At 40.5% G+C, this 16,930-nt stretch overlaps 1 protein-coding gene across 2 annotated transcripts; it reads left to right on the forward strand.

Annotated features, from left to right (window-relative positions):
- The first annotated feature begins 294 nt into the window (after nucleotides 1-294).
- On the forward strand, nucleotides 295-16,357 carry ZFP62 (ZFP62 zinc finger protein). Of its 2 annotated transcripts, XM_025292850.2 has the most exons (3): nucleotides 295-398; nucleotides 944-1,070; nucleotides 12,496-16,357. In XM_025292850.2, the coding sequence occupies exon 3, from the start codon at nucleotides 12,609-12,611 to the stop codon at nucleotides 15,210-15,212; it is 2,604 nt and encodes an 867-aa protein (XP_025148635.1). In that variant the 5' UTR covers nucleotides 295-398; nucleotides 944-1,070; nucleotides 12,496-12,608; the 3' UTR covers nucleotides 15,213-16,357. The 2 variants fall into 2 exon arrangements, with proteins under 2 accessions (XP_025148635.1, XP_006075971.2); XM_006075909.3 differs by lacking the exon at nucleotides 944-1,070 and having other exon boundaries at nucleotides 305-398.
- The last annotated feature ends 573 nt before the right edge of the window (nucleotides 16,358-16,930 follow it).

The raw sequence follows: 16,930 nt of genomic DNA on the forward strand, positions 1-16,930 counted from the left end.
TTAGGTGTTTTTTCTACCGAGTCAGACGTTTGCTTTATATTGTCCACCCTGCCGCAAGTTAAAGTCCTAGAAAACTGTAATCTTCGTGAGTTCGTCCCCAACGCGCGCCACGATGAGCACTTCACATTAATTTATAAATTAAATTAAATATATATATGTTATAAACATATGTTATATATATATATAACTGTAAAGGAACAAGTGCTGTCTAGCCGCGGATGCCTTCGCAGAGTGCCACTGGTCACGTGCCCGAAAAAAAAGGAGCTATCATCGAGTCAGTCCTCCAGCCTCGTAGAGAGGACTCGGAAGTGCCCCAGAGCGGGCCTGGGTTTTTCCGGCCGGGCCGTCCGCGCTTTTGTCCCGCCGGCGGCCGGGCTCCCGCGGCGCCGCCACAACCAGTACGTGAGTCCGAGGCCGCCCGCGCTCCCGCCCTCGGCCCTAGCTTGCCACGCCCTTGCCTTCTTGGCCGGGTCTCGGCTATTCCTCGGATCTTGGGAGGGGTCGGGGAGTAAGCGCGCCCTCTCCCTACACACACCTTAGGAAGCTCATTGGGGAAGTAGAGGGGAGGGAAGACCTCGGGTCGGCCTAGAGGTGTAGGGCCCACCCCTGGAACATATCGGGTTCCTTGTGGGCCCCAACTTCGGCTGTCCGAGCGGGCCAGGGCTGGGGTGGGGCTTCCAGGTGTGTGGAGAAGGGCTGGGGCCCCCATACCCGTGTTTCTCAGCTCTTCGCTGCTGTCTCGGGCGAAAGGGGAACCCAGAAAATCAGTGCTTTAAAGAAAGCCCCCAGTTCTGCGCCCGTGGCAGTTAAGTTTGTCCTTGGGATTTGAGAGTGAATACGAGCTTTGGAAGGATCCCGAGGGGTCATGTTATTTGACCTCCCCGCCCCACACCTTTTTTGTTTTGTTTGGTGGGGCCGTTATGTTGAGAGACTACTGCCGCAGGTGTTGATCGAATCGCTGGGAGGCGCTGCCTGGCCTTCGCCCTAGGAGAGTTCACCTTCTGTACAGACGAGAGATCCGGGAAGAGGCTGTTTGTCGGTGCCTCTCACAATGAGAGGGAATTGACTAGGTAGGAAGAAATAGGTCGAGGAGGCTTCTAGGGAATCCAGGCATGGGGATGTGAAAGAGGAATGGAAGCTGGGGCTGGGTGTGCTGCTCTAAGACGTTTGGACTAGGAGGCCACAGGAGTGTTTCCTTTTTGAAAGCAGGAGGATATTTCCTTAAATAAGTTTTTGACTATGTAATGTATTCATATGGTTCAGATATTAAAAATGTGAAAAGATATCAATGAAAAGATCTCCCTCTGTTCAGCCATCTTTCTAGGCCCAATCCCTTTAGAAAACCAACCACATTTGATAGGTAATTTGAGTGTATCCAGTTTCTTTATGCAAACATATTGGCAAATTTGAATGTACTTAGTCCCTCCTTTTTTTCACACAGATGGTAAGGTACTGTTCAAAATTCTGCACCTTGCTTCATTTACTTAATCTGTGTTAGAGGTCATCAGAACACAAAGCTTTTTTTTTTCTTTCTTTATTTCTTTTTTTAAATACAGCACTGCAGTATTGGAGTGGCATGGCCATTGTTTGAATGTTTTTGTTGTTGTTCAGTCGCTCACTCTTGTCTGACTCTTTGTGACCCCATGGACTGCAGCACGCCAGGCTCCCCTGTCCTTCACCATCTCTGGAGCATGCTCAAACTTATGGCCATTGAATCAGTGATGCCATCCAACCATCTCATCCTCTGTCATCCTCTTCTCCTCCTGCCTTCAATCTTCCCCAGCATCAGGGTCTTTTTTAATGAGTTGGCTCTTTCCATCAGGTGGCCAGAGTATTAGAGCTTCAGCATCAGTCCTTCCAATGAATATTCAGGACTGATTTCCTTTAGGATTGACTAGTTTGATCTCCTTGCAGTGCAAGGGATTCTTAAGAGTTTTCTTCAACACCACGGTTCAAAAGTAGCAGTTCTTCTGTATTCAGCCTTCATGATCCAACTCTCACATCCACACATGACTACTGGAAGAACCATAGCTTTGACTAGACTTACCTTCGTAAGCAAAGTAATGTCTCTGCTTTTTAGTATGCTGTCTAGGTTTCTCATAGTTTTTCTTCCAAGGAGCAATCATCTTTTAATTTCATGGCTGCAGTCACCATCTGCAGTGATTTTGGAGCCCCCAAAAATGAAGTGCGTCACTGTTTCCATTGTTTCCCCATCTATTTGCCATGAAGTGATGGGACTGGATGCCATGATCTTTGTTTTTTGAATGTTGAGTTTTAAGCCAGCTTTTTCACTCTCCTCTTTCACTTTCATCAAGATACTCTTTAGTTCCTCTTTACTTTCTGCCATAAGGGTGGTGTCATCTGCATATCTGAGATTATTGGTATGTTTCCCAGCAATCTTGATTCCAGCTTCTGGTTTATCTAGTCCAGTATTTCACATGATGTACTCTGCATAAGGTTAAATAAACAGGGCGACAATATACAGCCTTGACATATTCCTTTCCCATTTTTGAACCAGTCCTTTGTTCCATGTCCGGTTCTAACTTGCTTCTTGACCTGCATACAGATTTCTCAGGAGGCAGGTCAGGTGGTCTGCTTTTCCCATCTCTTGAAGAATTTTTCACAGTTTGTTGTGGAAAAACAACAAAGGCTTTAGCACAGTCAAAGGCACATAGCATAGTGAAGCAGAAGTAGATGTTTTTCTGGAATTCCCTTTTTCTATGATCTAACAGATGTTGGCAGTTTGATCTCTGGTTCCTCTGCCTTTTTTAAATCGAGCTTGAACATCTGGAAGTTCTCAGTTCACGCACTGTTGAAGTCTAACTTGGAGAATTTTGAGCATTACTTTGCTAGCATGTGAAATGAGTGCTGTTGTGTGGTAGTTTGAACATTCTTTGTCATTGCCTTTCTTTGGGATTGGAATGAAAACTGACCTTTTCCAGTCCTGTAGCTTTGGATGTTTTGGATGTACCATCATTTTATAAGATCTAGTAAGGCCATTTGGGTTGTTTCCAGTTTCTTTGTTAACTTCAAACTACGGAACACCCAGTGACTTTGTCCCAGGGCATATCTGAGCAAGAATTTTTAAAGAAGGGATTGACATGTCATACAGTGTTTGAAGAACAAATTAAACCAAGTAGCTTTTCTCTCCTGATACTTGTGTTTATGATACTTAGCCTTACAGTAGCCCAAACAACTGTCTATTAATGACACTCTTCAAGCCAGTCTTGCCCCTTTAGCTTCAGAAAATCTCTGTCCCCCTTTCAAAATCTCCTTTGCTTACGTTATTCCTTAGGATGACTAGGATTTTATTCCCCATTACTAGGTATGAGAATGATCTATTTCATTTTTTACTTTAAGGAAAAAATCACCCTTAATCATAAGGATTAAGCAGTAGAACCAACTTATGTTAACCATTTACAATTCCAATACTTATAAACTAAATGCAATAACTAAAGCAGAAACCGTACTTTCTTCCCATCTGCATAACACTTTTCTCACACACTCCTTAGTCTCATCTTTCATTTGTCCTATCCTTTCACTTCTTCTGAGTCTGTAAGCATTTTGTGCTCATATTCACTCTTATTTTCTTTTTCTTTCTTTTTTTGGTCACTTTCAAGTCCAGTATAATATCCAACAACTTAAGACACAGAATCTAGATGGTAGATTGATTTGTGGAATATGGTTGGTACTCTGAAAATCCTCAGTAGCTGCAGATGTGTTGTACCTGTTGCTTGTTGAAGTCTGTTGTTAAGGTGGGAATTTTCAGCCAGAGTAAGCCACAATTCCTCTCTTGTGAGTTGTCTAATCTCTTGAGAAGTGGCTCCTGACTTTACTGGGCAGGGATAGCAAAAATTAAGGACAGATTCTTACTCTCTGCATGAGCTTTTCCAGGCATTGGTGGTAGAACATGAATAATGTGAAGCACAGAAGTGCCTAGATGTTGTGGGTTCTATGTAATTTAGAAGGAGTGGATGTCTTACTATTGCTTAAACTTTTAACTTATATAAGTAGGCTATATGGATAGAACTAGTTTTCTCTCTGTTGAGAACTGATTAGAGAGGAGTTCCCCTTTAGCCTTGAGAACTTTAAAGAAATTAAACCCATCTGGCCCTTTCTGTGTAGGAATTGTGATTTTGAAGTGATTCCTTTCTTGTGTCATAGGGGACACATGAGCTAGCCACCACATCAGTATTAATTGGATTATAATAATCTTCCAGGCTCTAGTACTCAGTTCTCTCTCCTCCTCAATCCATTCTCCCATTGCAGCTAGAATGAGTAATCTTTATTTCTTTTAATTTTACATTATGAAAAAATGTAAACATAATAGGAAAGTAGAATAGTATAATGAACTTGGTACATCCATCATTCAGATTCAACAATTATTAGGATTCTGCTATATTTTTTTCCTTTTTCCCATTTTATTTTTCTTTGTTGAAGTATTTTAAAGGAAATTCCAGACATTATGCCATTTCACCTAGCATAGTCTTAAAAAAAAAAAAAAAAAAAAACACTTCAAATGTAGCCAAAATGCCATTATCTCACACCATCCTAAATTAATTCTGATTCCTTGATTTTGTCTAGCAGGAATTGGCAGACTTCTGGATCTCTGATCTGTTTTTATATGGCCTGCAAGCAGAGAATGGTTTTTACATTTTAAAAGAAATGCTTAAAAGCAAGCCAAAAAGAAAAACAAGTGATAGAATTGTATGTGCCCCACAAAGCCTAAAATGTTTCCTATCTAGCCCCTTTAACTTCCTGATTTGATAGAATAAGTGATCTTCCAAAATGCATATCTGAGTTTTCCACTCCACCTAAAACTCCTCTGAATCAAGCCTGGACTCCTTAGTATGATGGTCAGACCCTGCTGCAGCCCTTATTTTTGCCCACCTATCCAGTTGTGCCTGCCATCGTCTGTTCCATATGTCCAGGGCATGGTGAACACCAACCCTTTGCATCTGCTCTTCTGTCTGGTGGAACTAGCCCTTTCTTCCTGAAGCTTTTCTTAGTTCTTTGAAGCAGAGTATGTCCCTTCCACTTCTTCCCTCATCCATGCTTTATGTCTGCCATTATTATCATATGTTGGTTATATTCCTGCTAGACTCTTCTACTAGTTTGCAAGTCTCCTAGTACTATCATTATGTTTTTGAGCTTTTCTGCTTGTGTTTTTGACTGACCTTTTCTTAGTCATCAATTTTCTTTAGTCAATTCATAATATGAATTCCATTGCCGACCATCTGCTTTCAGTGAAGATGCACATGTATATTGCCCTGTTTTGATTTCAGTCATTAAGAGGACTGGGTGGACTACATCAGATGATAGGAAAATCTGCTTCTTTCCAAACAGAGGAGGTTAAGCAGGGCTAGAACAGGGAGACTCCTGGAGTCTGCCTAGGCCAGAGGTGTAAACAGTGAAGTACTTGCAATTTCACACAGACCAGGCCAGGCCACAGCCAATCAAACAAGGAATCCCAGAGGACATGAAGGGAATTGAGAATTAGCTTATCAGAGGGGAAAGGGTCCAACCATCTGGGCCAAGGATTCTAAGTGTGGTGTCAGCAAGGGGTGAATTAGTATGGCCCCAGCAAGTTGCTCCAGCTGGTGAGATGCAGAAAGTTTCAAGCACCACACTGCTGCTGCTGCTTCGCTTCAGTCGTGTGCAACTCTGTGCAACCCCATAGACGGCAGCCCACCAGGCTATCCCATCCCTGGGATTCTCCAGGCAAGAACACTGGAGTGGTTTGCCATTTCCTTCTCCAATGCATGGAAGTGAAAAGTGAAAGTGAAGTCGCTCAGTCATGTCCGACTCTTAGTGACCCCATGGACTGCAGCCCACCAGGCTCCTCCATCCATGGGATTTTCCAGGCAAGAGTACTGGAGTGGGGTGTCATTGCCTTCTCCACAAGTACCACACTAGATAGCCTTTAAACACTTATTGGGGAGGGCTCACATGTGCATTTTACAAAATTCTTGATAGTGTTGGAAGAAAAATTGCACAGGGTTAAGAATGAAGGTAGGAAGACTATGGCAGAAGTTTGGAAGGGAATTTAGGAGGGCTTAAACTAAATTCTTAGCAGTGGGAATGGAGTTGGGGTTGAGAACTGTATAGGTGGTCTTAAATGGTCTTTTGGATGTGGAGTGGTGAGGGAAAGGGGAGAGCCCACTTCTGATTTATTCAGAAGAAAAGATGGGTGGATATGAGACTAATTGAAGAAGGGGTCTGGGCGAGAGGTGAGGCTCTGCAAGACAGCTTATAGGAGCCACACATATAGATGGGACTGCCTAGGAAGATTATGTAGAGTCAGAAGAGGAGAGGTTTCAGATGGAACAGGGGGCCAGAACATCCAAGGGTCAGCAAACTCAGGAGTCAGCACCTGGCCCTGAAGAAGCTAATGCAGCATGGCCTGAGTGGAATAAATCAGATTGAATAGATGTGGCATGTGGGGAGATGGGACTTGAAGACCACTTTTTCAATATGCAACTGTGGACAGGAGGCAGGATGGCAAAAGCAGTATCTGAAGGGGAAGGAATAGTTGAGACCATTTTAAATTTACACTTTAACATTTTTTTCATTGGGAAGATCCCTGGAGAAGAAATGGCAACCCAATCCAGTATTCTTACCTGGAAAAATTCCATAGACAGAGGAGCCTGGCAGGCTGTTGTCCATGGAGTCACGAGTGAGCGCACACACACACACAAACTTTTTATTGGGAATGATTTCCAATATACAGAAAATTTTCAATAATAATGCAGCAGAAACAACATTTTAAATCAGCTGTATTCCAATAAAAATTTTTAAAAGATAAAGAATAAAAAATAAATCCTAATAATTATCACATTATTTTTAATATAAATAAATTTAAAACATTAAAAAATAGTGAAAAAAAATACCCTTTATTCATTTACCTGTGGTTAACTTTTTACTTCATTTTATCTTCTTTCTCTTACTGTTTCATGCATATCTATCTATTTTTCTAAACCATTTGAGGGTAACATACACATCATGGCCCTTTATCTGTAACACTTCAGTGTGTATTTATAGGGATATTCTCTTGCATAACTACAGTGCAGTTGTCAGCTTCAGTAAAGTTATTAATGACTTTTGCCTGACTTACCATACATATTCCAGTTCCATCTGTTGACACAGTTATTTTTTATAACAGCCTTTACCTGCAGTACAGATCCAGTTGATAGCACATATTGAATTTAGTGGTCAAATCTCTTCAGCCTGCTTTAATATGAAGTATTTCTGTAGCTTTTGTATTTTATGACAATGATACTTTTGAAAAATATAAATACCTTTTAGTAGAATGTTCTTTTTTTGGATTTATTTGATCTACCTGATATTTATTTTTCAGTTGAGGTAATACATTCTGTAGGTGATGTGTCCTTCTCAGGGTGTCACGTCTAGAGTCACATGATGTTTATCTGCCCCCATTGGTGATACCAATTTAAGATGACCAGCCAAGCCATGGTTTAATCTCTTCACTATGTGATTACTATTTTTTCCCTTGCAGTCTGTGAAGGAGTATTTTAAGACCTTGCATATATACTGCTTCTCGTGAGAATTCCCCTAGACTTAGAATCCTTTGATAATTCTCCCCTGATCCAGTCTTTACTCTGATAGTTGCAGAATGCTGATTTTTTTTTTTCTTCCAATTCTATTCCCTCCACATTTACCAACCAGCCCTTGCATTCTCCTGTAAACAGGAGGCCTCCCTTTCTCCTGTTTGTACCTGTATGAACTCATGTAATCCTATTTTCAGTGGTTTATAATTCTTGACATAATTGCTATGGAGCGTAAATTCAGTGTTGAAGCTGGCTCTTGTGGTCTTGTCATATGCCCACATCATCTTTTTGTCATTGTTGAGCATTTTTTTATTTGCTGTCATAACGATGTCTCAGCTCATCTTATACCTATCCTGGCCCCAGCCTAGAATCCTCCAGGTTCATTTTAGTAGATAATGGTAGTAGAGTCCAAGAACAAGGTGTGTATTGTGCTCATTAACTCAGATATTTTGGATTCTTAGCTTTTCAGCAAACAAAGCTAGCGAATATATGTACATTTACACACATATACATACAAATATTGGAGAAAGAAATGGTAACCCACTCCAGTATCCTTGCCTGGAAAATCCCATGGGCAGAAGAACCTGGTGGGCTATAGTCCATGGGGTCTCAAGAGTCAGATATGACTTATTGACTACACCACCACCACCACATACAAATATACATACATGTGAATGTACATTTATATAATGTGCACATTTGTATATAATTTAGAAATCATAAGTTCACAGTAATACCTCTGATTTGTCCCCACAGGGTCTTTCTTGTCTTCCCCTATTCCATATTATTATGTTCCTTCTTCCTCTAGGAGAACTCTGGCTCCCAACTAAATCAACACATTTACTCAGTCTAGTAATAGATCTAAAATTGTTTCTGAATTGCTTTGCCCATAGCACTATAGGAAACAAACCTTCCCAAACTAGTTAAGTTGTTTGCAGCTCTTTCCCACTGGTCACTCCAGCCTTCCCCAAACTGAGAGTATGTATTACAAAGTTACATATTATGTACCCAAGTGACATGGGTTAGTTCTTCCTTTTTTTTTTTTGTTTCGGTCTTATATTTACCATATTCATGTAAAACACAAATGAGTTCATTGGTTCCCATTCACTTTATAGTTTAATGGCTTTCCCTCTTTCCCAGTCTTATTGATGTAATTTTATTTTTTGAATCTGCAAAACATTATCATGTTTCCATGAGTAAAAGCTATACAGAAAGCTGTAATCAGAGTGTCTCTTTCCCCTCTCTCTTCTGTTCTATTCCCCGACTCTATACCTTATAGGAAACAGCCTTCACTGTTTTGTGGATTTTCTCATTACTAAAAAGATAAACAGTTATATGCTTGTTATTTTTTATTTTCCATCTTACATAAGATGTAGCATATATGCTCTCTTTTGCTTTACAGCATATCCTGGAAATTGCTCCCTAACAATTTATAGAAATGTTCCTCTTCTTTTTAGTACTCCATTGTGTATATGTGCCATATACACCAGTTTTTTATGCTTGGACATGTAGATGATTTTCTAGATTTTGTAATTAAAAATAATGCTACAATGAATAACTTTGTGCACATATGTTTTTGTATTGTTGGAAGTGTATCTTCAGTGTAAATTCCTAGATGGGATTTCTGGATTGGAGTATAATGCATACATAGTTGTGTAGGTATTGGCAAATTTCCTTCAACAGAGGTTATGCCAATTTGCATTCTCAGTAATGTATGAGACTATCTCCACAGCCTCACCCAAAGAGTATATTTTTAAGCTTTTGAATATTTGCCAATCTAACATGTGAGAAAGGAGATCTTAGTATAGTTCTCATTTGCATTTGTCTTATTATAAGTGAAATTGAAAACATGTTTAAGGACCACTTTGGTATTTCTTTATATGAATTGTTTGTTCATGTTCTTTACCCATTTTCTGTAGGATTTTTAGTCTCTTTAACTTTAAAACATTGTATAGTAGAGATATTAGCCTTTATATATAATATACGTTGCAGATATTTTCTTCCACTTTGTCATTTATTTTTTTGGTTTTGCTAATGGTATTTTTTGCCATGCAAGTTTACTTTTATTTCTATGTAATCAGCTTTGTTAATCTTTTATTGCATCTGGGTCATAAAAAACTTCTTCTGTACTCAGGTTGTAGAGGCATTCACCCATGTTTTCTTCTGGTGTCACTTTTTATTTATTTTTTTTGGTGTCACTTTTTAATATTTAGAGTTCTGCTACATTTGGAGAGGGCTTCCCTGATAGCTCAGTTGGTGAAGAATCTGCCGACAACGCTGGAGACCCTAGTTTGATTCCTGGGTCTGGAAGATCGTCTGGAGAAGGGATCAGCTACCCACTCCAGTATTCTTGGGCTTCCCTTGTGGCTTAGCTGATAAAGAATCTGCGTGCATTGCAGGAGACCTGGGTTTGATCCCTGGGTTGAGAAGATCCCCTGGAAAAGGGATAGGCTACCCACTCCAGTTTTCTGGCCTGGAGAATTCCATGGACTGTATAGTCCATGGGGTCACAAAGAGTTGGACATGATTGAACAACTTTCACTTCACTCCACTTACAATTGGAGTTATTCCTGTGAATGATGTAAAGAATGGATCTACTTCCAACACTATTAAAGAGACCATTTTTGCTTCATTAATTTGAAATACCATCTTTATCGTATATTTGATTCTGTGTATAATTGGAACTATTCTGGATTTTTATCCTATTCTGTTTTTTTATATACCAGTACCACACTGTTTGGGCGTCCCTGTTTGGCTGTTTGGTTCAGACAGTAGAGAATCCATCTGCAATGCAGTAGACCCAGGTTTGATCCCTTGGTCAGGAAGATCCCCTGGAGAAGGGAATGGCTACCCACTCCAGTATCCTTGCCTAGAGAATTCTGTGGACAGAAGAGCTTGGTGGGCTACAGTCCATGGGCTTGCAAAGAGTCAGACACAACTGAGCAACTATCACTTTCACTTTTCACCACACTATTTTAGTTATAACAGCCTTTGGAATATTTAAATAGTATGAGTAGTTCTCCTCCCTTACAGTTTTTATTTTTCTCTTTTTCCACCCTGACAAATTTTGTGTTTCCCTGGCAATTTCAGGGGATTTGATTTTGTGTTGTAGAACGTTGAACATCTTTCTCTTCTCAGAGCTGAGGGTGAGTAGAGGTGGAGGGGCCCAGATCAAAGGGAATGGGTGGAGCAGGGTCCCTCATGTGATAGGAGCAGGATTCAGAGCACAGATAAAAAGTGTGTTGCTATTGATGGTCTGGATTTCCAGTGACCACTCAGTGGCCCTCACATTTTAAATGGCATGACTGCTCTGCCCAAGGTTGTAAAGAAAGGGAGCATGGAACTAGGGTTGTGCCACCATTCTTCAGTGACTTCTAATGATCTCTTACCTGATATTACTTAATAGTCATTTTGTGAAGCCTTCGCAGATGAACTACCTTTTCATCTTCATTTTTTTAAATGTCTACCAAGTGATTCTTTATTTTAGCTTCCTGGTGATATTCTGAGTTCCTACTCCTGTTCTGTAAATGTTAATTCAGAGTACATTATTCACTCCTGTAAGCATAAATTGGATCATGAGTGCAGGTGTTTATATGTGTCCACTCCAGAGTATATATCTTACTTTTGTTTTATTGCCTGTCTTTCTTATCACATGTTCACACAGAGTTTCTAAGTAGAATTACAGAGTACTGACCAAGGGGGGTGGGGGGTCTGATACCCAGGTAAGAGGGAGGTCTGAATTTTAACTAAGTCTAATTACAAATGTCTAATTGTCTAAGGCTGGGAGACAACTAAGTTAGAACTGTTGCTTCTGTTCTCAAGAGTCAGTCTTTTAGCAGGTGCGTGCTGACAGAGTGCCAGCTTTGTGTAGAGTGCCTTCAAGGGAATAAGGAGTCATTGCCTGGGCCTTAAAATCTGCTTTGAGAAGGAGTTTGCCTTTCCTGAGTCCTGTGGTTTATCCCTGGGTTCCAACCCTGATCCAATAACCTGACCTTGATTAAATAATGAATTAGGTGCTATAGCATATAGAATTAACCAAGTGACTGGCAGTGTTCTCCATACCTTATATATGTTATTTAATACAACAGTGCTATTGCCCTCATTTTACAGATGAGGAAACTGGCATAAAGAGCTTAAGTAGCTTTTGGGGGGCTCATACAGCTAGGTATTTATGCCTAGGCAGTATCATTTCCTTTGCTTGACAGTTTGTATTTTAGCTTCTGATCTTTGATATGCTCTGACTGCAGTTAGCCTGTTCATAAAGTGGGGATGAATGAATCTGCCTGGCAAGCCAGAGTGTGTTCTTCCATGTAGAGTTCTTCCCTAACTAAACCACTCTCCAGGGTCAATGTTTTCTTGGAGAGGAAATCCAGGAGGCTATACCAACAACAGGCATCTGCCGCTTGTTTTCTTTCTCATCTCTGACATGACTGTCCTCATGATTTCATAACCAACTCCCCATTACCTCCACTCATGTACTGATTTCTCCTTTAGTTTTGCCAACCCTCTGCTGCTTATGACTTCTTAGCTTTTGTCTTATTAATCTTTCTGTTTCCTATTCTTCAGAGACTCTTTCGACCCCCTGTTTGATTTTCAGAGACTAGGTGGCATTTTTCAACAAATGGTCATTGTTGCTCTTGATTCTGTGCATCATTCCAATCCATTTCAACTTGCCATCATGCTAAGCTATTATGCAGGAATAGAAAACGTCTCTGTTCCATTGGCAACCCAGGGCTCTAGCATTTTAACATTACTCCACAGGGGCAGAAATTTCGGCATGTCCATGATTGTATCCCTAGCAGTTAAAAATGGTACCTATCACACCATATGTGGTCAGTAAACATTTGTGGAGTAAATGAGTGAATTTGGATATTAATTCCTTAAGTTTTTCTAAAGTGAAGGTATCATTTTCATTTTCTTGGTTTAGTGTCACATTTGAAGACGAGGGGCACTGAGGATGAGGAATCAACTGAAAAGTATGAAAATATTCGAAATGCAGAATCTGTGTGGCCAAAAGTGGAAGGTCTTCACAAGGATCATATGCAGGAGTCTAAGGTTGGTGAAACTTGTGATTGGGATAGCAAGGTAGAAAATCAGATGGACAAGCCTGAGGGAAAAAGAATGAAGGAAGACAAAAGTGGCTTCAGGGAAAAGATTGGCAAAGCCAGGAATACAGCAAATATAAAGACAGAACAGGAAGATGAGGCATCTGAGAAAAGCTTACATCTGAGCTCAAAATATGTTACACACCAGACTGTCCCTATAGAACAGAAAAACAGTGAACAAGTCAAATGTGTGGAAAGCATTAATGGAAACTCTCATCCCAGTCTACAGCAAAAAGCCAGTGCTGTTAAGAAATCACATAAATGTGATGACTGTGGGAAATCCTTCAAATATAATTCCCGACTTGTTCAACATAAAATTATGCACACTGGTGAAAAACGCTATGAGTGCGATGACTGTGGAGGGACTTTCCGGAGCAGCTCAAGCCTTCGAGTCCACAAGAGGATCCATACTGGGGAGAAGCCGTACAAATGTGAGGAATGTGGGAAAGCCTACATGTCCTATTCCAGCCTTATAAACCACAAAAGCACCCATTCTGGAGAAAAGAACTGTAAGTGTGATGAGTGTGGAAAGTCCTTCAATTATAGCTCAGTTTTGGACCAGCATAAGAGAATTCACACTGGGGAGAAGCCCTATGAGTGTGGTGAGTGTGGGAAGGCCTTCAGGAACAGCTCTGGCCTTAGAGTCCACAAAAGGATCCACACAGGTGAGAAGCCCTATGAATGTGACATCTGTGGGAAAACCTTCAGTAATAGCTCTGGCCTTAGAGTCCACAAAAGGATTCATACAGGGGAGAAACCCTATGAATGTGATGAGTGTGGGAAGGCCTTCATTACCTGCAGAACACTTCTAAATCATAAAAGCATCCACTTTGGAGATAAACCTTATAAATGTGATGAATGTGAAAAATCATTTAATTATAGCTCTCTCCTCATTCAACATAAAGTTATCCACACAGGAGAGAAACCTTATGAATGTGATGAATGTGGGAAGGCTTTCAGGAACAGTTCAGGCCTTATTGTGCATAAAAGGATCCACACAGGAGAGAAACCTTACAAATGTGATGTCTGTGGCAAAGCATTCAGCTATAGCTCAGGCCTGGCAGTCCATAAAAGCATTCACCCTGGGAAGAAAGCCCATGAATGTAAGGAGTGTGGAAAATCATTCAGCTATAACTCACTTCTTCTTCAACACAGAACAATTCACACTGGAGAGAGACCTTATGTATGTGATGTCTGTGGAAAAACTTTCAGAAACAATTCAGGACTCAAAGTCCACAGGCGACTCCATACTGGGGAAAAACCATATAAGTGTGATGTGTGTGGAAAAGCCTATATCTCACGCTCTAGCCTTAAAAACCACAAAGGAATCCATCTTGGGGAGAAGCCCTATAAATGTAGTTATTGTGAAAAATCCTTCAATTACAGCTCTGCCCTTGAACAACATAAAAGGATTCATACAAGGGAGAAACCCTTTGGGTGTGATGAGTGTGGAAAAGCCTTCAGAAATAATTCAGGCCTTAAAGTCCATAAACGAATCCACACTGGGGAGAGACCTTACAAATGTGAAGAATGTGGGAAGGCCTACATCTCGCTTTCAAGCCTTATAAATCATAAAAGTGTACACCCTGGGGAAAAGCCCTATAAGTGTGATGAGTGTGAGAAAGCCTTTATCACATACCGAACCCTTATAAATCACAAAAAAATTCATCTTGGGGAGAAGCCCTACAAATGCGATGTGTGTGAGAAATCTTTTAACTACACCTCACTTCTTTCTCAACACAGAAGGGTCCACACTAGAGAGAAACCCTATGAATGTGACAGGTGTGAAAAGGTCTTCAGAAACAACTCGAGCCTTAAAGTGCATAAAAGAATTCATACTGGTGAGAAGCCCTATAAATGTGATGTGTGTGGAAAAGCCTACATCTCACACTCAAGCCTTATCAACCATAAAAGTACCCACCCTGGCAAGACCCCCTACACATGTGATGAATGTGGAAAAGCTTTTTTCTCAAACAGAACTCTTATAAGCCATAAAAGAGTCCATCTTGGGGAGAAACCCTTCAAATGTGTTGAATGTGGGAAGTCTTTCAGTTATAGCTCACTCCTTTCCCAACACAAGAGGATTCATACGGGGGAAAAACCCTATGTGTGTGATGGCTGTGGGAAGGCATTCAGGAACAGCTCAGGCCTCACAGTGCATAAAAGGATACACACAGGTGAGAAACCCTATGGATGTGATGAGTGTGGGAAAGCATACATCTCACACTCGAGTCTTATCAACCATAAAAGTGTCCATAGTGGGCAGCAGCCCTATAATTGTGAGTGTGGGAAATCCTTCAATTATAGATCAGTCCTTGACCAACACAAAAGGATCCACACTGGAAAGAAGCTATACCAATGTAACGAGTGTGGGAAGGCTTTCAATATCAGATCAAATCTCACCAAGCATAAAAGAATCCATACTGGAGGGGAATATTTAAGTGTGACAAATATGGGAAGTCATAGTGGCACATCACAGAAGAGAACTCATGAGGGAGGGAATGCTCTGGATGGGACCAGGATGAGCATGTCTCTGTAGGAGGCAGAGTTTACCAAGTATCAGGGAACGCAAATGGAAGAAAAACTTTATAAGAGTATTTGAGGTCCTTGTTCATGGCTTATAATTTACTCAGTATAAATGAAACCATGAGTAATTTCTTTTCTCTGTGATTTTCAGTTATAGCCAGCAAGGAAGGTGTTGAAGTAGGTGAGCCCTTATGGAATATAAAATATTTAGTTCATGCTGGGAATAAAACCTATCAAAGTGATGGAGTATGAAAAAAGCCTTCAAAATAAGTAGACATTTCTGGACATAAGAAATACAGATGAGAAAAAGACTTCATTTAGAAGTCACATAGTCACCAACAGAAAGTTCATATATGGGTAAATTCTCTGAGTAGAAATGTAGGAAATTCAGGAATAGCTTTGAATTCCAGTTATCTGTTGGTCAGTGGACAAGATCCAAGAAGGACCTCCAATAGGCTAATTCAGGGAAAGGAAACAGGCTTCAGGGAATATAAATTAATATAGTAGTGGTCATGAAGAATAACTTTGATATAACTGATTTGGGGGAGTGATGGCAACTTGTGAAAATTTGGATTTCATTGTAGGAAATGTAAAAAGTATAGACTTATAAACCTTACAGAAAATAGGAGAAAGTCACTCAAATAAATTCAAGTTGAATGGACTATACTGTTGTAATGTTGTGATATACACTATTGAATGGATGAAACTTAAAAATTTTTCAAATAAACACCCTTAATGAATCATGAATGTGTGATAAGTGAAAATATCACACACACACATTATGCTACAAATGAAGGGTTCTACCATGGACAGAAATTTAGCACATTTAATAACTAATGGAACACATCCTCAACATGCAGAAAGAATTGATTCAGGGATTCCTATGAATAGGAATTCTGAGCAGGAGGGCATTTTATTGCAGGACCTGAAAAGCTAAGTAGCTACCTGTTATTGGGGGATAGGAGAAAATTCCTGCTTCTTAACAATCCTGTTAAATGTTTGATTGTGTTATTGTAAAGATTCCATGCACTACATGTGTTTATTGTCTGTTGTAAAATGTTATGAATTTCTGTTCAGGGCTCACTCTCAGCCATGAAGAGCCAGATAGTTGTGGCAAGGTAAGGTGAAACTCCAATAAAGGAATTCTTCAAAAGTAAACAGGCTGTGACATACTTTAGGTGGAAGAACACACAGAGAGCCATTTGTGTGTCTTGTCTTTGTGGGGTAAGTTATACCAGATGCAGGCCAAGGAGGGCAGCAGGGGACTCATCCCTCAGGGCTAGTAGCTCAGCTTTCATGAGAAATTATGTGGTACCTCCACCAGAAGTGAAGATTGGATTGATCCTCATACTGGGGCTGGATAATAACCACTAGGAGTGGACAGGTTGGGTGAATGGTCAGTCACAAAATAGACTGTATGTTAACTATATGTAAGACTGGAGACTTCCCAGAAGGCACTGGTCATAAAGAACCCACCTGCCAATGCTGGAGACATGGGTTTGATCCCTGGGAAGATCCCCTGGAGGAGGGCATGGCAACCCACTCCAGTATTCTTGCCTAGAGAATCCCATGGACAGAGGAGCAGGGTGGGCTACATTCTGTAGGGTTGCAAAGAGCTGGACACAGCTGAAGCAACTTAGCACACACATATAAGACTATTAACTAGGTAACTCAAAGAATGAAAAGTGAGTCTTGAGAATTAAGTAACCTGCCCAGGAATTTTCCTGGTGG

The sequence above is a fragment of the Bubalus bubalis genome, chromosome 9 (genome assembly GCF_019923935.1).
Source record: "Bubalus bubalis isolate 160015118507 breed Murrah chromosome 9, NDDB_SH_1, whole genome shotgun sequence".
Taxonomy (NCBI): Eukaryota; Metazoa; Chordata; class Mammalia; order Artiodactyla; family Bovidae; genus Bubalus; species Bubalus bubalis.